Here is a 23,128-nt window from a genome sequence, read left to right as displayed (position 1 = left end):
ACAGTACAAGTGACCGATAAATCTGTGGAAAAAAAATGTTCAGTGTCTTTAAACATTAAGGAAAGGCAAATTACCCTAGTCAGGATGAGTACCATCAAGAAAACAAGCACTTTTTTGTGGTGCCTCCTAGGATTGGCTGTGACAAGATGAAGCTGAATAGCTCCTTCCCAGCCACTGGCTGTCAGAAACCCATTAAAATGATGATGAATGCAAGCCTCATACTTTCTATGAGAAACACATAAGTAGATGCTTGAGGTCCTGGGTGAAGAGTGGGAAGGTCATGAGGTCGGAATCAGTGGCAAGAATAACAAACAAGATTTTCCCATGAAGCAAGGCATCTTGACCCAGAGCACAGTGTGCCTGCTGTTGAATAAGGAGTATCCTTGCTACAGACCAAGGAGAACTGAAGAGAGGAAGCACAAGTCTGTTCATAGATGCCAATTTGAGTGTTCTTGATGTGGTTGTTGAAAAAGGGGGGGCATGGGAGAAAGAAGGATATTCCTGAACTGACAAATACTTTTGTGGCTCAGTAGTCTCAAAAGAACTAGCAGAATCTGAAAGCATTTCTAACCTCTCTAAAGAAGGTGATGTCCAAGAACATGCTGTGAGAAAGCCCTTAAGAAAGAAGTTAAGAATCCCAAGACCAAAGCACCTAAGAATCAGTGTCTTTGTTACTCCACATGTCCTATAACACATATTGCTCTAAAGAAACAATGCACTACGAAAAATGAAGAGGAGGCTGCGGGGTATTAGCCAAGAGAATTAAAGAAGTCAACACCCGGAACAGATCGCCAAGAGATGTAGGCTGTCCTCACTTAGAGTTTCTACTCTTGAGTCTGAGTCCAGTCAAAAATAAGTCTTTAAAATAAGAAACTATTTGGCCTTAAAAAATAAAAGAAAACAAGGAACATGTCTCAATTCTTGCCTTGGAATAATGAAGACTGAGTCCCTCTTTGGCACCCATGGGGAAAAAAGGCAAGTGTGGTGATGTGTCTACAATCTCAGGGATGCAGAGGCAGATACAGGGATCCCTGCTGCTTGCTGGTCATGTAATCAAGCCAAATTGGTAAGTTTCAAATCCATTGAGAGAGCCTGTCTCAAAGAATAAGGTGAGGAATGACTGAGGAAGATGCCCAACATCAGTACATGTGTATCTATCTGTGTGTACACATGCACACATGATGTTTCTGAAACAAATGCTGGCCAGGAGGGCAAGTGGAGTGCCCCTTACATATTGTTATATTGTGGAGATTATTTTGAGTTGCAGTAATATTTATTTCTTTTAAGATACTTTACTAATTCTTCGAGACTCTCATACAATGTATTTTGATCATACTTATCCCACACTCCTTCCTGTAAGTCCTCTCAGATCCAAAGCTTCTCAATTAGGTCAAACATTGCAGAAATCAGTATGGAGATTCTTAACAACAACAACAAAAAGAACCAGAACTACTGTGTGATTGAGCTATATCACTCTTCAGTACATATCAACAGGAATCAAAATCAGAATACAACAAAGGTGCCTACAAACTTATATTTATTTTGTTACAACTCAAAATAGCCAAGTCACAGAATCAGCCTAATCACCCATCAATGGAGAGATAAAGAATATGTGTGTTGTGTGTCTATATATATATATATATATATATATATATGTATATATATATATATATACATTTTCTTTGAGTATGCAGCCACTAAAAAATGAAATTGTGTTGCTTATATAGAAATGGGCAGAAATCATCATACTAAGCAAAATAAACCAGACTTGGAAAGACAAATGTCATGATAAAACCCATTATTTTGTGCTGTTAATAAATATCAATAAAAATTTATATAAAAATATCTTAAAGCCTACAACTTGAAAGATAATACAAATTACATCCCTTTTGTTACATGGGAAGATTTTGAACTTCCTACTTTTTACCTTGGTAAAACAATTCAAATAAACTGTAATTACTACAGAATATTTTTGCATATCTTTGAACATGTAAGTTTCTGCATTTTAAGTAATGCCACATTTGAGGGAGGAAACTATTCATCATAAAGAACTTTACTCTCCCTAGAAAGGCCTCTGCAAAGTTAATCACAGCCTCTATTGGAACTCATGGAGACCAACCATATACAAGCCACCCTCTTAACACTGCTTTAGAAATGCCAGAAGTCAGTTTCCCACAACCAGGTAACATGTCCCTAGCAAACAATCTTACTTGATTATCAGAGTCTAAATGCTTTCTATTCATGAAGAAAATGTCACTCCTTATACTATAGAGTGACTACAACATTTCTCATTTTCACAACGGTTTTCCTGTAAATGTTGGAGATTTTTCTTTTCATTATTTTGATTTTGACATATTTTAAGACTATTTCATCTTAGCCTGGTGTGGTAGTGCCTACCTTTAACCCCAGCACTTGAGACACAGATGCAGGAAGATTTCTTGTGAGTTTGAGGCCAGCCTGGTCTATGTAGAGAGACCATGTCACCAAAATTTTTTTTAAAAAAATTACTTTGACCACAACTGGGATCTGACAGTTGTATTTTATCCTCTCTTAACCCAGAGAATGTTCCAAATTTAAATTTGGGAAACTTTAATTTGCTCGGTTTATAGACTGTGCTAGTGTCTGGTTGTTAAGGCCCCCTCTACCTTTCCTAATATATATAACTTACATTTCCTTACATCTTCCACAGTGAACTACAGATGCTTCATAAAGACAAACTCATGTCTTACTAGTTGCACACATGGTCTGAAGCACACAGCATGTTTCCTGACTTCTGATACAGAACTTTGTTTCCCTTGTTCCTTTGCTCAGGACTTTCTGATTCAGTCCTCAAATAGCTTGAGGGATCTTCTTCTTTTTTTTTTTTTTTAATTTATTATATATACAGTGTAATGTCTGCATGTATTCTTGTAGGACAGAAGAGGGCACTAGATCTCATTACAGATGGTTGTGAGCTACCATGTGGTTGCTGGGAATTGAACTCAGGACCTCTGGAAGAACAGCCAGTGCCTTAACCGCTGAGCCATCTCTCCAGCCCGAGGGATCTTCTTGTTGTTAATGTTTTGGTAGTTTACTGCCATAAAACCTTTACTTGAGATGTCCAACTTCTCTTCAAAGGTGACTATCAATATATGTCCATGGTAACCTTTGTATCCATATGGCATCAACATGCAGAACACCAATAGAAGGCAATAAACTCCTGGACTGTAAGTTTGAACATAGCTTCTTGTTGCCAGGAAGATACCAAGTTGGTGACCTTAACCCCTGTAACTTGTTTACTAGTCTTGTCTTTATCCTCAAAATGGAGATGTTAAAACAATCATTCTCAGAGATGATGTCAAGATAAAATAATGAGATCACTGATATAGAGCATGTATGCCCTGCCAGCCCCCACACACGGTGAGAGTTAGCATCAATTCATTAACAGGTCAAGTGAAATCACTAAAAGGAAAGTCATTAAAAATTCTTAAAGCATAATATGGTTCTACCTACCTGATATTTCTGTTATTCCTACTGTTTGGACTGTGGCTGTACTTTTGAACATGGCGTCAGTGAGCCACTTATGACTCAACCATTGCATCATCTTAGACAAACATCAGCTGGATGTGTGCCAGAATAAAGTGTGATAAAATATATTTTACCCTCTTGTCCATCTACTGAAGTTAAGCCCATAGCACTAACATTTCAGTTGACTTTAAACATTGAGGACATTTGTACATATTATTCATTGTAAATTATATAATTCTATATTCTACAGTAACTTGTTTGAAATAGTTTTTGTCTTTCCTAACAATTCTTTTTTAATACTACTTAAGATTTAATAACAATATTGAATAATGTCATTGTAATTTCAACTCTGGTTATAAATATACAGTACAGGATACATATTCTGTTAGAACAGTTTGCAATTGAAGACTTACCTTCTTGTATTTGAAAGAGATGAGACTTGGGGGTGTTTATGATCCTTGTGTACAGATGTCTCTTAAAAGACTAGTGGTGAATAGTTATTTTTATATTATTATTGGCATTCATGTTTTTAAAAGTAGTCAAAGGAAAACGTCATAAATTAAAGAATATTTCTAATTATTGAGTTGACAGATTCAGCTAAGTCTTATGTAAAGGGAAGTTGACATTAAGTTAGTCTGCTTCCTTTAACACTGCATTAGCCCTTGCTCCTCTTCCTTTGGAGCTGTAACTTGCTTAATACATACCAAGCTTCTGCCTTCAGCAAGGAGTAGAACGTGAACTTCCAATGTTAGGGTCCCCACCTTCAACTGTGGAGAATCTTTGTCTTTGTCCACTGCTGCTGTTTGTATCTTCATAGAGGAAGCCCTTGAATTTTCCTGCCTGCACAGGGTTGGGGATGGGTGAGGTAATAAAAGGAGAGCTTCCGGGTTTGCAACAGAGATCAAAGAGAAAGAAAAATCCCTCTGGGAGAAAATAGAAAGCATGCAGGGAAAGGAAACTTCCCTCAAACTATCATTTTTATGTTCAGACATAAGAATAGCATTCATCAAATAACAGTATGGTGCTTTTTAAAGAAACCTGCTGAGACTGCAACTGAGACCTTGGAGACTAAGACAGTGACAGATGAAAAGTCAATAGAACAAGAGAAACAGAAAAATAAGATGACCCAGAAATAAAAGACATAGAAAATGGGAAAGAATATAGGAAAGTAAGACCAGTCTAGGAACTCAAGAAAGAAAATACAAAAAATGACTAAGACGTAAAAGGAAGGAAGTCATCAAAACTAGGATAGAGGAGATAATGTAGAGATTTCCTACTTATTTATTTGGAATTGTAAAAGTTCAGTGGATTCCAGCCATGATGGTAAGAAATCTCAGTACTTGGGAGGCAGGCAAATCTCTGAGAGATCCAGGCCAACTAGGGCAACACAGTGAAGCCTGGTCTCAGATAAATAAACACCCCCAAACAAAACAAAAAACTACTACTACTAAAATTCTATGAGTCAAACATATTTATATATAAGAATAGTTATGAAGCTTGCAGTCTTGTAATTCCTAGCCAGGGTAAGAAACGGAAACAAGAAATCCTAGCAACACCCTGGAGGGTTCCAGAGTGACTCTACAAGATTATCATCATGGAAATAACTGTTGTTTGTTTTGTACTCTTTTGACTCTTTACTCCTTTTTTGTGGGCCCGCCACCCAGCTCCCAAATAAATCACACATGGAGGCTTATTCTTTCTTATGAATGCTTGGCCTTAGCTTGGCTTGTTTCTTGCCAGCTTTTCTTAGCTTAAATTATCCCATCTACCTTTTGCCTCTGGGCTTCTACTTTTTCTTACTTCTGTATATCTAACTTTCACTCTTACACTGTGGCTGGCTATGTGGCTAGGTGGCTGGCCTCTAGTGTCCTCTCCTTGTTCTCTTTCTCCTTGATCTCTTTTTTGCTTCTTTCTTTTTCCTCCTATTTATTCTTTCTGCCTGCCAACCCTGCCTATCATTTCTCCTGCCTTGCTATTGGCCATTCAGCTCTTTATTAGACCAATCAGGTGTTTTAGACAGGCACAGTAACACAGCTTCACAAAGTTAAACAAATACAACATAAAATATAACACATCTTTGCATCATTAAACAAATGTTCCACATCTTAAAATAATATTCTACAACAAATAACCACCACCCTAACAAATAGGATACTTGTTTTTCTTGCTTTTTAGCTACTCTATATGTTATACTTAAACCTTTGTTTGGAGATTTCATATAAATAGAAGAGTTGTGTGTGAATTCTTAGGAATACAATGTCATTTTGTATTGTTTCTTTGTCTCAACACTGAAGATTGTTGTGGTTTGTTCATATGAGAGAACTATATCCTCAGAGGCAGGACATCTATTCCACAGTTGTGAGCATTTGATTAGTTTCCAGTTTGAAATTACAGTGAAAAATGCAACTACCAACATCTTTACATGGTTTGTTGTATACAATTTTTTTGTGGCTACTCATCCACTGTTGGGGTTGCTGGATCACCAGACTGGACAAGATAATGCCAAACTGTCTTCCAAACTAACTGTACCCCTTAAACTTCATCCCTTCTTATTGTCAAATGTTTCATTTCTCCCAGGGTGCGAGGTATGTTATGGACTTTCATTGTGGCTTAAATTTGAAACTTCGTAATTACTAATGAAGCTGAATAACTTTTTTCACTTGTTTACTAGCTATTTAGAGTTCCTGGTTTGCAAAGTATATGTGTGTTATGTTGTTTATTTGGGGTAGGAGAAAGAGTGTCCATTTTTCAAGTGAGTTTTCAGTTCTTTAATTTGAAACTCATATTTGACTAAGCCTAAAAGTATTTCTGTGTGTTTGGAGTGCTTTCTTTCTCTTAGACATAGCTTAATTCATTGTCTGCTCACAAGTACTTTTAAGGATAAATAGATGTATTTTATTCAACATTCTGATTTTCACGTAAGAGTTGGACACCTGTAACCTAGCCTACTATTTCTATAAAAAGAAACCTACAAATGTTCTAACCAAACTCTTGATCAGTCTTTTGATTTTGATAGCTAGGTTTCTCTGACAGATGAATGGAGGTGTCTTTATTTTCTAAATGTTCTATTATCTAATCCAGCTTAATTTAGTAGATTATTTCATTATTTCTCAATGTATGTTTCTAAATGGATTTGAAACAATATTCTTGGCATACATTGTGGATTGAATATAAAGAAATAAGGAAAATATTTTAGGCTTTCTGCATGAGGATGGTAGTTATGTAGAGTTCATTCCATTTTTTTCTTCCTACCTGGATGAAAAAAAAATGCAATTGCTTTGGCATGTATCATTCTATGGGCTATGATACTATTTCTTGTTGCTAGCAAGAAGAAAATTAAATTATCTACTATTCAAAATGTGATCCTGTAACCCATAAATACAGTTACCCCGCTGATTTCAACTTCCCACTGCAGTGGCAAGATGTGGCCCATTGTTTCCTCTCCTGTTGAATTCCCCTAAGTTACCATTCCTCATTATTTTTGGCTTTAGAGTTGTATCCATTTCAGTAATTAAAGAAACTTTTCCTTGCATTGGTCACATTCTTGAGCACTCTGAGGAAAACCAACACTCAAATAAGAATGGTCCTCAGGGAATATTCCTACCCTCTTTCCTGTTCATAGAAGACAAGTGGACAGATTCCTTCCTAATGTTTATCAGGAACCTTCCCTAACCACTCCATTGTAATTTTAAAATACTTTCTTTTCTTTACTCTCTGTACTCTTAATTCTAAAGGTTCAAATGTTATGATACACTGTGATTCTGTAGCCAACATTAGCCTCAAATCAGGGCAGTCCCCCGTCTCAGCCTCTCAAGTACTGGTGTTACAGTTATATGCCATCAAGTCTAGTTTAGTCTTTGATTCTTACAGAAAGTCTTGGGAAAGTTCAAAATAAACAAGGTAATAAATACTCAGACTAAATAATAGTCTCAGTACAGCCAAACTCCTGCAATAATGTCCATCTAACAGTTTACAGTTCACCTGGTCATGTTTTCATGTTATAAACGGTTGTCAGTTTTCAATATTAAAGATATTAGAATCATTTACCAACAGTAAAATGTTTGCTGTGCGGTTGTCAAAGATGTAAGTGCTAAATCAATGACTTGTCCTCCATACACCAATTCTGTGATCCAGGTTTTTATAGCAAGTGGTTTTGTATTCTGTTTTAAACCATGAATAAAATTTTTGCAACAGTTATTGTCTTTTGGTTCCTTATCCCCTCTTCCCTCTCCTGCCAAGACAACTTCTGCAGTGTTTTTTTTACTTCATTATGGCCTACTGCAGGACTTTATACATTAACTCATTTTAATGTGAAAATAGTTTATGTACAACTGCAAAGAAACAGCTACACAGATAGCTCAACCTGCCCCAGAATAGAAGGGCTGTAATACCAAAGTTCGCTGAGTTTTTTGATAAATTCGAGAATGTTTTCTCTGTAGAAAATAGTAAACATGATAACATTTCCCAGTAAGCTCATTTAAACTAAATAGTAGCCAAATTCTACATATATTGTTTTAAATTCAGGAACTCAGAAGAAACCTTCATTTCTTCAAAGAGCCATGTTTTACTTAAGTCGTGGAAATGAATTCCTAATAGCCTTCCTCCTTACTGTTTCATTAATGGCAGATAGTTTTTCTATGAGCTAATCCATAGTCCACAAGGGGTTTTAAACATTACTTCTCAAAGTGCAACCAGCATGCCATTTCATCTGCTTGCTATAACACGAATCTCTAAATAGTGAAATGTTCGTTGCTATTAAAGCATATTACTTATAATCTCAAATTGTGACTTTAAGTGACTTTTTTTAAGCTTCAGTTTTAAACACTGCTTTGGCTGTTTTTAAATAGTGAACTATACTTTCAGTATAGTCTCAGGTTTGGGAGCTGCTGTTGACAAAAATGTCCTATTAACAGTGTAGTGTTCAGTAGCTTTGTTTCCTGTGCACAGAACCAACCACCCACATAAGAAGGCATTCTGATGATACTTTTTAGGACAGGATTTAGTTTAAAAAGTATTTTTAATACTTCTATGAAGATAGAAACTTTGAGCTTTAAAAGTTTGTTTCAGACAATATAGTATTTCATTTGCTTTTTTTTTTTTCTTCTTGGTTTGTTGAGACAGGGTTTCTCTGTGTAGCTTTGGTGCCTTTCCTGGAACTCACTCTGTAGTCCAGGCTGGCCTCGAACTCACAGAGATCCACCTGGCTCTGCCTCCCGAGTGCTGGGATTAAAGGCGTGCGCCACCACTGCCCAGCTTTCATTTGCTTTTTACAAAGAATTAATTTGTATATGGGTGTTTTGACTGCATGGATGTATGTGTACCATGTGCATACCTAGTGCCCATGGAGGTCATGAGAGGGTCAGAACCCCTGGAACCAGAGTTACCGATGATTGTGAGCCACCATGTGGGTGCAAGGAACTGAACCTAGGTCCTGGTCTTAATCCTTGAGCCAACCTTCCAGCCCCTGGGTTTACTCTTAAATATTCAGAATAGTTTGGGGGGGGTAGTTAAAAGCCAGCAGAATTACTGTTCTTTGATTATAAATGCTTACCACTTTCAAAGCTGCAGACAGCACATACCCATTGCATCACCAGGCACAAAGCCTTCTCAAGAAGCATCATCTGTGCCCATGGAGCTTTACATTCAGAAAAACGCTCCAACAAAATCACACCTATTTTTACATTTTTTTCCAGTCCCATGTTGTTTCTAATGTTAGTGAATTCAGATTTAGAAGAAACACAAGTTACTGTCACAGGAATATTCTAATTTGAACTATAGTAATCTAAACTTTTTTGGACTTTGAAATAAAAAAATTGTTTTTGATTGCAAAATTTATAGAAGTAAAACATGATAGCTTATATTGCTTATCTTCTGAATTATTGAGAATATATATGTGGTGGAGTATATAAATCAGAGTATATATAAACATGCAGCATGTGCATGCTGCACTATTTTCCTCTATATAATTTGACATTTACATAACTTACCAAGAGGACTTCAGTAGAGTACAGTTTTGTAGGAGACCTCCATCCTGCAGTTATTACCATATTATACATGTTCTACATTACTCTACCATAGTCACCTAAAAGTGGATACACTATTCTATGTTCTCTGCTGTAGTTGGGCAAACAGTTGTTTGTGATATGTGCTAAAAGTGAAACGGCAGTCAACCTCAAATCTTGAGTTCAGATTCAGATATTCCCTCCTACTGGTGTATTACATGCAGTGCCCTGGGACTGGTGTTCTTTAAAAACACCCCTCTGTCTTAGTTTCCACACTTTTACATGTCAACAGTGACACTGTCTCGGGGGTTGCTTACGAGGATCACAGAATCTGTGTATCAAGTACCTAGCAGAAAACTTCTAAATAAATGGTATCTATTACCTTACAGTTGAGTCGGATATATAAATTCTGGTACTTTAATGACCTTTAAACTGAAGCATCAGAATTTTTGGTTTTGTCAGTCTGTTCAACATCAGTTAACAAATTAACATACCCCTATTGTTTTTCTGATAGTAGGGGTGTTTTCCAGACAGTGTGATTAGCCATTCCCCTCCAGCTCAGGCTGTGTAATACTGACTTCATTTTACTTCAATTAACTATTTAGTATTTCTGTTCTAGCTTAGAAATGACTTCCCTGTAACTGCTCATATCCAACTTGATACCTTAGTGGAGTAGTTTAGTTTATTTAAAGATGTATTCCGAAAAACTCCAGACCCAATATGTGAGTCCAATGTGTACAGTGTACTTCAGAGCTCCTCTGAGGGCAAGGATGGTGCTGAGTGCACAAGACATGTCTCTGCTTCTGGATCGTTGACAGTGCTCACCATGATTACAGTAATTCAACACAATACAGATCTAAGGAAAATGTAAACACCCTAGATGTTTGCGGACCTGTAAGTTCCAAATGTACTTTTATAAATAATTTGTACCCTATTCACAGACAGGAGAGGATGAATTAGAACTGAATTTTTATATTTACCTCAGTAGTATCTTCTTGGTGCCCACATCATTTTAAAAAATTTACCACCGTTAAAGGCTACTATCTTCCGAATCCTTACTGAGCAACTATCAGGCATAGCTGGATTCAAGTCCAGGTGGCATTTTATGATTCAACTTGGTAAACAAATAGCTTAATTTCTTTATTCTCAGTCTGTAAATTAAATTTAGTACTGTGTACGTAAGTTCCTAATTAGGAATCTTGGCATATGGAATTAAAATCTGTAATTTGCAATATGGTTATTGCTGTGACTGCAGAATTGTGTTGAGGTTTGACTGAAAATCCTTTCAGCCTTTAAGTAGCTTTTTCATCCATTCAAAAGACTACCTGTGTATTTCTTGATCTACTAGTGGGAATTCTAATAAATGTGTCTCTCCCTAGTTATCAGATATGGATATTATCACAGTCACTACTGTGAATATTGAGGGATTACGGGAGGATCAAAAGAGACTCATTTGTTAGTAGATTGTCATCTCAGAAACTAGCACCTCACACTAACGTGAGAATTAAGCTTTCACCTTTGATGGGATAGAATGAATATGGTCTTAAATGAAGTCGAAGCTTGTTCTGAGGAATTCTTTCTTTTGTGCTAAATATAGACATACTATTCCATTCCTTTTGTTCTTAGAAATACCTCTGGAAATTTTAGGAGCTAACTGGATAGGCATTCGTTTGGAGAATATTTGAAAATTTAACAGTTATAAAACAACTCTTTGCCTTAAAAAAAAAATCAAATTAGGATTAGAAGTGAACACAGGGAAATTCCTGCTTTTACTCTGTGTTACTGAGACATGAAGTAGAAAGCATTGCTCCTCAACCTCAAGATCACAGTTTCTCACCTCATCATAGTGGAAGTAGAATACTGGTTCACAACGTTAATTTAGTGTAGGAAAGACCATACATGTGTATAGGAGAGCAGGAAGACATGATTGGACTTTCCTAATTAATTCAATGTATCTAAATCTGTAATGTTGACAACAGTGTCCATATCATAAGATTATGTATGCTGTTCTACTCAGTCCCTTTCATAAAGAATACTGTGCAGTACTTAGCTGCAGGGTTACACCTTTATTGGGTATAATTATATAAACACCTATGCTTCAAATTCTTCCCCAGATAAGATAGGGTATTTTATTTAGCATATTTATACTTCACATCTTTATTAGAACCAGGTACAAGAGGCTCATTGTATGAAGAGGCTCAAGACATGGGTTCTGTATCTCTTCAAAGGAATTACTAGTAGGAAGAGCATACACATACACATCACAAAGTACCAAGGCCACCTCTGTAAAATCTTAATGGCAGTGTTTGAGTCCCAGAATCTTATGGTTCAGAAATGCCACAGTAGATGCTTCAGGATAGGGGAACAGGACTCAGCAAAGACTCCCAGGAAAAAGTTGGTATGCACTAGGCACTTTGTAAATATTTATACAACACAGGTTCTCTGAAATGACACACCAAATGGTTTGTGTTTGTAGAAAGACATACGATTGGAAAAAAGAAAGAGGCCAGACTGTGAGCCATATTGTGCTTGTACTGTACACATTGGAGAAGCCCCTAGACTTTTAATTAGGACAGGATTGGATGTTTTGGCAGCATAGAGATTGGGTAGAATGGAAAGAGAAGAGGCTAAGAATAAGACAACTTAGGACAAATCTCTGCAGTGGTGAAAGCATATAGTTAAGGTGACCAGAGAAGGGACAGGAAAGAGAAAAGTGGCATGGTATAGAAGAATAAAAAATAGAGCCTAGGCTATGAGACTGTATCCAAGACAACAATGACAAAATAATAGGTAGGATATGAGAAATGGCTAAAATTGGCAATCTCTTGATTTCTGTGTGGACTACTAAGCATAGTAAGTGAATTCAGATCTCTAAGAATCAGATAAGAAAGCTGAATGTGATGGTATACACCTATATTCTCATCTCTCAGGAGGAAGCGGGGGCAGGATTGCAAGTTCATAGGCAGCCTTGGCTACTAAGTGTTGGTTGCAAGATTATATTATTGGTATGATTTCAGACATGTACACTGTTGGCTGTTTGAAATTATTTTACAGATTAAAAATGGTGAAACCAAGTTCCCACCCTATTTCAAGTAGAAATCCAAACACTTCAAAGATGTGAGGGTATATGTTTGAAGGCAGCAATAACTTATCATTGTCTCCATCATATTCTTGCCTTCTCTGAAGATGTCATGCTCAAAATTCTGTATGAAACCATTGACATAGTAAACCATTTATTATTCCGTGTGTTCCGAATAGTAAAGAAACATCAAAGAGAAAGAAAAGAAAATCTTCGTTCTAGAAATAACCATGTAATGAAAACTTTCCTTACCAATCTTCCTCCTTACCAAAACTGTCCTTAACCAATCTTCATCTTGATATACTATTTAAAACATCATTGCTCCTCCTTAAAACTCAAGTTTCATAATGCAAACTAAGCTAACAGAACTGAGAACACAGCCTGAGAAAGGGGGTGTGTGGAGTTTATAAAATTTGTAATATTTTCTCCTCTGTGAATGATGACACAGTTGTTAATAGCTAAATTACTTAGCATAATGGCTAAGGACTCAGGATTGACTGTTCATGAGGAAAAACATACATTGTTTTTCTGTGAAGTAGAGTTTGGGTGACCATTTATTCTCAAATAAATATACAGGATCCCAAAAGGCATTTACAGATCAAAGTGTATCCTTTACTACTCAAAATCACTTGGGAAATGTGTCCTGCATATTTGGTGTATATTAGCTAAAGACTTTGATTTATATGGTCAAGCAGATTAAACCCAGAGAACTGGCATGACAAGGCCTTGGTGTGTCCAAAGTCCGAGAGGAACTCTCCACTTTTGCCCCTCCTCACTGAAAATCCTTGGGGCTATTACTGTCCCTAGGTTGGCTACTGTAGCTTCTCACATGCAGGAGTGGATATAAATGATGACCAGTGTGGAGATAGGATCTTTATTTCATAGTTTACATAAAAATGGACAACATCCAAACAGCTCATTTGACAAATGAACATAATATATCACAGATGATTTCATTCCACATTAACCTATAACTTCGTAGCTTAAACTGAAAGGTTAGGGGAGAAAATTGGATCCCACCTTTAATCATGGATACAAATCATTTGGTTTTCAGAATCTTCACCAAATAACTTTCTGATCCATGCAGCAAGTGAGAAATTAAGTATTTTCAAAAGAAACATGTTTTTTCCCTCCTACCTTATCAAAACCTTAGAGAAAGTTTCTTTCTGTACACCTAAAATTGAAACCTCTCCCCATAAACGCAAAGCAGAGAATAAAGAACCAGTCTTTCTTGCCTTGCTAAATAAGATAAAATGTGTCCTACTGAAACCACAGAACAGAAATGTGGTGAAAATCTTCCCTTAGAGTACTTTTACATTTGGTTGGAAAGCTATTACATAGCATTTTATTAAACAAATCAGTAATCTTTTAGGTAAAGCAAAGATAAACAGAGACAGAAAATACAGTCACCTGGTGTGTGCAGCTGAGTATTTACATTTTTCCTAGTGAACAAAGATAAGGAAAGTACAGGTGACTTTAATGTGTAAAATCCACCTTTTACTGCTAGCCCTAGAGGAAAAATTGAATTACTGACCCAAGCTAATTCTATCGTTGATAACCAGGCCTGTGTATTCTCTTGCTTCAACTCCATTTTGAACCTTTCTTTGGACTTGTCTGGACTAAAAGACTACAGTGGGTACCTCAATAAAGCAATCATTCCTTTAAAAAAATTTACTACTGTTTTGAGAATTTCATATATGACTACTGTGTTTATAATATTTCTCTCCTCCCTCCACTCCACCATGTCAGCCCTCTGCCCTCTCAAATTCATGGTCTGTTTTTCTTCAGTTATTGTTGGTGCGTGTGTGCGTGCGTGCATGCGGGTGTGTGTGTGTGTGTGTGTGTGTGTGTGTGTGTGTGTGTGTGTGTGTGTAAAATATAACCTGAGTACATTACTGTCGCTCAGATGTATACTTTTTAGAGCTGACTACTTGGTGTTAGCTAATTAGAGGGCACATCACTGAGGAAGACTGATTGTCTCTAGGGGTGGGACCCTGTGAGATACCCTCCTTCCACGTTGGCATGTCAACTGGTATTGTCATTATTCAGGTCTTATTTAGGAAACCATATCCTTGAGATTTCATGGGTACAGCTCTCCTGTCCATATGGAAGACACTCCCTCACAGTAGATGCCGTGCCCTCTGGCTGTTACAATCTTCCTTTTCCCAAGATATTCTGATTCTTAGCTGTAAGAATTGTGTTCTAGATTTCATCAATTGAGAATGAGCACCACACGCTTTAATGTTTCTGATTCCTGTTAGATTTTTTTTTTAATTTATTTACCCATACCAATTTATGTGCTGCAAGCTTTTGGCAAAGCTTCCTGAAGCTAGGTAATTCTGTTATTGGGAGCTATCTTGTACACTGGAAGGTGTTTATCACATCTTGGACCTTTATCTCTTACAAAAGTAGCTTTCCCCTATTTGTGAAAAATAAAAATGTCTGCAGACATTGCCAGATATCCCCTAAGAACAAAAATTGTCCCCTGTTGAGAACTACTGCCTTGTGGCATTTGAACAAATCTGACAAGCTGATGAGAATACACCTATTCCATTAGTAGTTGTTAAAAATTAAACCAGTGAGGCAGCTGTATTTCCAAGATTTTCCCATGGTAGTTAATACTTGTTTTCTGAGGTGGATATCTTGCACTACATTGAAAAATTATTGATTAAATTCACTTAAATTGAAGGTTAAGCCAACCACCACACTTGAGTTAGTAAAAGTTTAATATCTCCTTATCCTTTAGAGAAAAGCCTCAAGTTTTCTTTTGTTCAGTTCATTAATTTCCCATTTAGAAACAGAACAATTGAGAATTTAAAGATACTAAATTATTACCAAGCTATCATGTTATCATCTCATGTTCTCCATGACAGCAAATTCTCACAGAGTATTCAAGCACTCATGGGAGTCTCCAAGACCCTATCAGAATATTTTTGTGGTGATATTTGCACTTATGAACTTATTCATCATTATATTCACTATTACCTCATAGTTAAAAAAGGTCAAGTCCACCAAGCATCCTTGAGAAAACAAAAAATGGTTAATTATGTAAATATCAACACATGTACCTTTTAATATGTGACAAAATAGAAAGAGATATAAATACTTGTGTAGGTGGACTTTTCTGTCCCTACAGCCACTCCCCAAATAACCACACAGAGACTTATTAATTATAAATGCTTGGCCAATAGCTTGGGCTTGTTTTTAGCTAGTTCTTATAACTTAAATTAACCCATTTCTATTAATCTATGTGCTACCCCAAGGCTTGTTTACCTCATCGATAAACTTCCTATGTTGCTTCTTTCACATCTGGCTTGCGACTCTCAGACTCCACCCTTCTTCCCAGCATCCTCCTAGTTTGGCTCTCTTGCCCCAATCTCTTCTTGCCTACCTATAGGTCAATCAGCTCTTTATTAACCAAGGAGAGTAATAAATATTTACAGTGTACAAACATTGTTCCACAGCATACCTGTGCTATTAGCATTTGATAGTAGCCATAAGAAAAAGCAGGTGAAATACACAGTTACTACAATATAACTTTAGTTTCTGCCATAGCTTTTTATTAGAAGATATCTGTTATTTTCCTTGGGGATCTAGCCATTTTGTTGACCCCTAGCCCTTTCAGCAATATCATACAAATAATATTTTCAGCTGTATTCATCTGTTTCTTACAAAGATGGCCAGTGTAGCCCAATCAGTTCCCTTCTATGTAATAAAAGCTGACTTTTTTCCCACACGAATGTCTATGACTTGCAGCTTTCCATGTACTGAGTTTTTATCTGATGTAGTCCAGATGATTCCCCAAGCCTGAGTTGGGTTCTAGATTCTTCACTCGATTTTCCCATCTATTAATCATATTTGAGTAGTCTGAACATGTTTTTCATATATTCTACATTCTGTGTGATAATTTGGAGACACTGTACTAGACTTTAGGCTTAAGTCTTCTGTTTTCCTTAAGAAAATAATGAACATGTATGCTTCAATTCCTTGCTGCAAGGATGAACTATACGCTAGAGTTCTAACATGTTATTTTGGTTTCAGAACATATTCACCAGTGATGCTTCTCAGCTTACAGATGAGAAAACTAAAGCTCAAAGTAGTAGATACTTTCCAAAAGCTATACAGGCTCTCAAGTGGGACTGCTGAGAGCTGAAACAAATCAGTATTCTCCCTCATCAACTACATGCCACTCTTTTCATGACCTCACCTAGGGATGGTGACATCTTATCACAAGGTTGAGAGGCTAAATGAGATTCTCTTCATGGCAGTGTTCTTAAACCATGATATACTACAAAATACTGTTTAAAATTCAAATATATACATACATTTTATATATATATGTGAATACCATATATAAAACTGGTAAAGGAAACTGTAGGATTGACCTTAAAAATCTTTGAACAATGTGCTCATTTTCCATAAACTAAATATACAAGCAACTTGCTGCTCCCTAAAAATAGATGTCAGTTGAGAAGAGATTGGCTGAGCAGGAATAGGAGCATCTTCAGAACAGAAGCTAGGGAGTTTTGCTCCCTTAGCACATTGCTACACTCTGTGCTCATCCCAGGACCTTCCTACTCCAATGGAGAACTCTGGCCCAGAGCAGCAGCTTTACAAGTCTGCATTAACCAGAGGGTATGCCCAACCACATCAGTCATTTCGGGAGCTTCTCTTCTATTAGAGGCTCTCAGTAGTATGCAGTCAGTCCACTTGCCCAAATCTAGCAAGGAATCAATACCTTGTGATATGGAAACAAGCAGAAAGTCTATTGACAGTGCTCAGAGAACAATGTGAAACCCTTGAGCCTATTCCCAGAACTAAATGGTGGGAATGCTGCCCTATTGATTAAGCCGCTAGGTAAACAGACAGTTGGCTAAATGCAGGAAGCTTCATTTGAGGATTAAATGTAGGGTGAACCTTGGGTTTAATGACTGACTACTTACTAGAATTACAGAACATTTTTTGTTTGTTTGTTTCTTGAGACAGGGTCTCACGGGGTTTCCCAGAACTGAAAGATCCCTGACTGGGCTCAAATGTATAGCAGTCTTTCTGTTTCAGCCTCCTGAGTATTATGATTAGAGGGATAAGTAACAACTCCCAGCTACAGTTACTACTTTTTAATGTTTATTCCTAAGTAAATTTAGCAACAGAAAGATAATTACTTGTTATTTCTAACTAATCGAGCAAACTCAAGAAATTACTGTAGTTGTCAATGTACTAATCATTTTTTTTGCACTTGAGATTTAGCACTGTCCTGGGCTGAAATAAAAGCATGCATAAAGGATGAAGAGACAATCTACATCCACTCCAGCTTATTCCAAAATGCTATCTCTTAGGGAATAAAGTGAGCAAAGTTCCGAGAGAGAGAGTTTGTGTGTGTTTATGTTTGTGAACTGTCTTATGTAAGTGATAAACAAAATACTTCAACATGAAGAGTTCTACACCCAACAAGTTGATACTGCCCATATTTTTGAAAGCCTGTTTGAGAGCGAATAAGAAGATAAGGAACAGGCAGTGTAATTTGAAGCAGGAAGCTGGAGATTCTTTTTTAGTTAGCTACATACATACATACATACGTGTGTGTGTGTGTGTGTGTGTGTGTGTGTGTGTGTGTGTGTGTGTATAAATTTTAGTTTCAGAGTCAGCATGTGATAAGAGTTCCTTAGGACAATTCAATATTGAAAACCATCATCACCGCTTGATATGAAATAAGATAAACATCTATTATTCTTATTGAATGTTTAAGAACTTTAAACTAATAAGCACTACACCGTACACATTCTGTGGTAGTAAGAAGTTTGCAAACTGGAAAGTGGGGTCTGGTCAGAGCGTCAGACTCACACTTGACACTGCTTGCCTTCGGGCATTTTGATTGAGAGAGAGAGAGAGCAGGATGGTCATTCTCCGAGTTGAAAATTAGAGTTTTTTCCAATGTATACAATAATGTTTCTGTAATAATCTTTTCCAAGGCATAAGAAACTGTTGTTTCAGCTAGGATCAATTTATGAGCTGTTATGTAACTTTTTTCTATACTAGAGAGCATGGATAGAATGATAATGGTTCTTAATTAATGTGAGATCTTAAAATTATGAGGAAAAAAGATTGGTGTCCTAAGCAATTAAAGAGATAGAAGGAATTTGGGGGGGGGGCATGGTAGAAATAGTCTTTCTTGATTTTTAATGGTAGTTACAGGTCTAATCCATTTTTTTAAAAATATCTTGCTATTTGCACACTTAGAAAATAATGCATATTATTATATTTAAATAGCAATTATATTCTAAGTGAACTACAACATCATTCTGTTTAGGAGCCACAAAAAGATTTTGCTATTGCACTTCATATTTTAGTTTTTGATTACTGTTGGATGTTTATGTTTTACATGCATGGGAGTATGCAGGTATGTAGAGACCAGAGCAGTTCCTAGGGTCTGTATCTTCTGTGACTCTCCACCTTTCTGCCCTGAGACAGGGTCTCTCATGGCCTGGGAACCTTCCTGTTTCCGTTAGGCTGGCTATAGGCTGGCTGTCTTGGGAGCCCTTCATAGCCACCTAACTCTGTCCCCAGTGCTGGGATTATAGGCATGCACAGTTAGGCCCTGCTTTGCATAAAGGTGGTAGAGATTTGAACTCGGGTCCTTATGTCTGCTGGGCAGGTGGATCTTAACCACTGAGCAATCTTGCCAGCTCCTGAATTTCATATTTTATATAGAAAAATAATATGTTTAAATATATTTAGATAGGGTATTCTGGTGCTTGTTAGATTCATTGCAAACATACTAACATGGAATGAAAAGGGAAACAAATACATTCTGACATTCCTTTCATCGTGGTGACAATCCTAACACTGTTTCTCCTCTTCCTAATTTAGCCCTGGAATGAGACCAGATGTAAGCTCCCCTCCGTCTAGCTCCTCAACAGCAGCGGGACCACCTCCCAAACTCTGCCTCGTGTGCTCTGATGAAGCTTCCGGATGTCACTATGGGGTGTTAACCTGTGGGAGTTGTAAAGTATTCTTCAAAAGAGCAGTGGAAGGTAGTGTGTGTTTTGAAGAGTTTCATTTTTGTTTCATTTTTGCTTTATTTTGTTTCTATTTCTCACAGTAAATTTTGAACTGCTCGTTGTATGCAAAGTCCACCAAGTCTAGACATCAATTTAGGGGCAAGCATGGTAGCTCTTAAGGCTCCATTGGGAAGAGGAAGGGAAAGGAGGAAGGAGCAGAACTAGAATAAATTGATAGAAGTCCAGTCTGAGAAAGAACGAAAGAAGACATTGTAAGGAATACTGCTATGTGAACTGACAGTTTGCTAAGTCGAGACAGTCCGAGAACGGTGGCTTTTCATTCCCTATAACCAAGTTGGTTTCAAAGCTACCAGCTCGACCAGTCAGACAGAAATGAGTGACACCAGAACTGGGAAGAACAGCATTCTTTTCTTTCATTTTCCCTGCTGAATAGGAGGTCATGTTGAGTACTACAAATACCATTAAGACCTGATCTGCCCTCAGAGAGGTCGCAGTCCACTTGAGTAAAGTCTGAATTAACAATTCCAAGTACAGAGGCTATCACACAGAGGGGTAGTCTTGAAGGTGATTGCACTGTAAATATGATTCAGGGTGACCATGTGCTGGTGGGTGCACATCCCAGGAGGAAAGATTAGTATTAGAGATATTTTATATACCCTACCTAAAAGCATCTTAATGGAAGTCAAACCAGAAAATAAAGCCAAATTTACCTCTGAAATATAATACCATTACAGTCCACTGTTCTTAATTCTTATTTTAAAATTAACTCGTTCAGTTATTTTTAGGTAAAAATTAGTATTAGCTACACTATTTTAAAAAACTGTTTATCATTTAATTATTTCAGCAGAGCATAGTGGCTGGATTCCACGATTAGTAAGAAAAGGCACTTCCCAGCTCTAAAATTCCATCAATTTTGGTACTCTTAACTCAAATTTTTATCTAGACTTGTAAAAACCCTATACATAGTTTGTAGCATTTCTTTTTTAAAAGACAGGTATATTATATATTTAACATCACATTTTTAACACATAATAGAAATTATACTTAGCCCCCATATTGGCATTATAAATACCCAAACATAAATCTGAGTTAAGTTTTAAACATTTGTTATTTATATAAGATGTATAGAGAGTAGATATTTTCTTTCTTTTTTTTTTTTTTTAATTTAAGACCCTGGGAGTACTCCATTTCCTTTCCATATGCTCCTATGCCCTGCCAGTTCCTTTTTTCTTGGGTTCAATTTACCCCCAGTGTCTATAACTATATTGTAGAATATAAGGTGGACAGGTATCAATGACTCCACTTTCCATGTGTGAAGTACACACACCAAATCAGTGTGTGTACTTCACACATGTACTTCACACACTGTGAGCACTTAGATCCTCTTAGGATCTATGTCTGGCACACGAGCAGTCAGGTTGGAAGAGCTGAAGTGGCAAAGCTGGGATTCCAACAAAGTGGTCTCCAAGTAAGTAAGGTCTTTGTCTCAGACACTGACTCTCAAAGACACATATGGCAAGCCCTTGACACTGCCACTTTATAATGTAGATAGATGATGAAATAAAAGCAATCACAAGACATTTAACTAATCACTACCATGCACTGAGTAACTTCTGGGGTGTTGAACACTGCAACATCTGCATCATCATCTCTAAGATTTACATATTTTTCAACCCTTCCTAAGAGAATGAACTCCAAAAAGGTAATGTTTTCGCAAACCGTTTTTGGCATCCCACTGATACATGCCCCACTGTACTGCACTGCTGCTGAGAAGGGCTATCGGCGTTTAAGCTGACTGACCGTGTTACTTTATGTTTATCCCAGGACAGCTGGTAGTCTGCGTGTTCGACATGCTCTTTGTTGTGTTCCCACTTCCCATCCCAGTTTGGTCTATGAAATATTTCACTGGTCACAGAAGCCAGCCCTGGTATGATACGGGAAGGGACTGCACTCCTCTGTACCAGGAGACAGATAGATACACTGGCTATCTGTTAGTCTGACTGCTCCACCTATCATTAATGGCAAGCCACAGTCACATGCTAAAAGTAGATTTTAGCCCAAAGTACCAGTACCAGCAGTAATAAGAGGCTTTGGATGATCTGAGGGCTCCTTACTTGACATTGAGAAGTTCAAAGGAAATTTACCAGGTGGCAGGAAACAGGAACTCCAGATACCGGTCTTAAAAGGATGGTTGTTAAATTACTATGAGTAGTGCATGGCCATTCCTTGTGAAATCTTAACACTAGCTCCAATCCCTTGTTTTATAATAAGGGAGGAATCAACTAGTTGAACATCATACTATTATGATAACCTGAGACTATAGTGAAGATTCTCAGTTACACTCCACCCTGGGCAAAGAAAGCAGAATCAGCATAGTATGAATAGCTGAATCCTTTAGTTGGACATGGAACAAACACCGAATTTCTTCTACTTTAGAAGTAATTTTTTCCCAGTAACTGCAGGACACTAATGTGGGGATGTTCCTAGGGGGTGAAATTTTAGCACTTAGCTGTGGATGCAATCTGTTGTTTCTCCTTTTGCTGCATGATGGGATTTTCAAAAAGGATTTAGTTTTATTTTATGTGTTTGAGTGTTTGCCTGCATGAACACCATGTACGTGCCTGGTACCTGCAGAGGCCAGAAGGCATCTGATTCCCAGGAACTGGAGTTACAGTTGTGAGCTGCTGCCATGTAGATGCTGGGAAATGAACCCAGGTCCTCTGAAAGAGCAGCAAGTGCTCTTAACTGTGGAGCCTTCTCTTCAGTCCCATATAATAGGATTTTATTGGGTTAGTTCTTCCATTTTGTGTCCAAGAAGCCAGGAAGCTTACAGAATACAGAAAGGATTTGAAAGAGCACAGATATTTGGCATGGAAGTATAGCCCTGAAATAAAGCTAGATGTGTAACTATTAGTCAACCTTGTAGCCTCAGCTTCCCAAAAGATTGAACTGATATAGTTAACCCTGTACTCATTTTTAAAAGAGCATCATGATTTATCATATCAGGAAAAATAAATATTTTTTAATCCAAGTCTTAGGTTGCCCTAGGCATCAAAGAAAAAGAAGCCTCTTCTTAGAAACCAGGGCTAGCTATATTCAGCCTGGTAAGCTGATCATTATAATTCTTTCTCGTTTCTTTAAATATGATTTATTCTTGAGAAATGACCTTCATTTCTCAATGCCTTACCATCTCATCTAGTATAAGTAACATGGAATGTTAATTATTGATATATCTATATAAACAACCAAGTCTTGTGTAGGAAACTTCTACTTTTTCCCCAGGCAAATGGATCTTTCAATTGTTTTTGTCAATATTGAATACTCAGATTAAAAGAAGACAAGGAGAATGTGCATGTGAGAGATGGAAAACACTTTTAGTCTTTTCCTTTTTAATGTCTTTGAAACTTTTTGACAGGAGAGAACGGCAGTTCTTTAATACTGGGTACCAGAAAATTTAGATACTAGCACTCTTTAAGTCAGTATTTGAGGCCACAAGTGACTCTAAACATCCTTATGTTCTA

General features: G+C 37.2%; 1 protein-coding gene across 6 annotated transcripts in view; it reads left to right on the top strand.

The window, feature by feature from the left end:
- Nr3c1 (nuclear receptor subfamily 3 group C member 1) overlaps positions 1 to 23,128 on the top strand; it is a 131,706-nt gene that overhangs the window by 83,463 nt on the left and 25,115 nt on the right. For 5 of the 6 annotated variants that reach the window (XM_052742078.1, XM_052742076.1, XM_052742080.1 and 2 more), the window contains exon 3: positions 19,456 to 19,622. In XM_052742078.1, the coding sequence (XP_052598038.1) occupies positions 19,456 to 19,622 (167 nt within the window). The remainder of the gene's footprint in view (positions 1 to 19,455; positions 19,623 to 23,128) is intronic. The other variant, XM_052742081.1, reaches the window with a different exon arrangement.

Source organism: Peromyscus californicus, unplaced genomic scaffold (genome assembly GCF_007827085.1).
Source record: "Peromyscus californicus insignis strain IS unplaced genomic scaffold, ASM782708v3 Scaffold_17__1_contigs__length_78620276, whole genome shotgun sequence".
Taxonomy (NCBI): Eukaryota; Metazoa; Chordata; class Mammalia; order Rodentia; family Cricetidae; genus Peromyscus; species Peromyscus californicus.
This window is presented reverse-complemented; position numbering and strand designations above follow the sequence as displayed.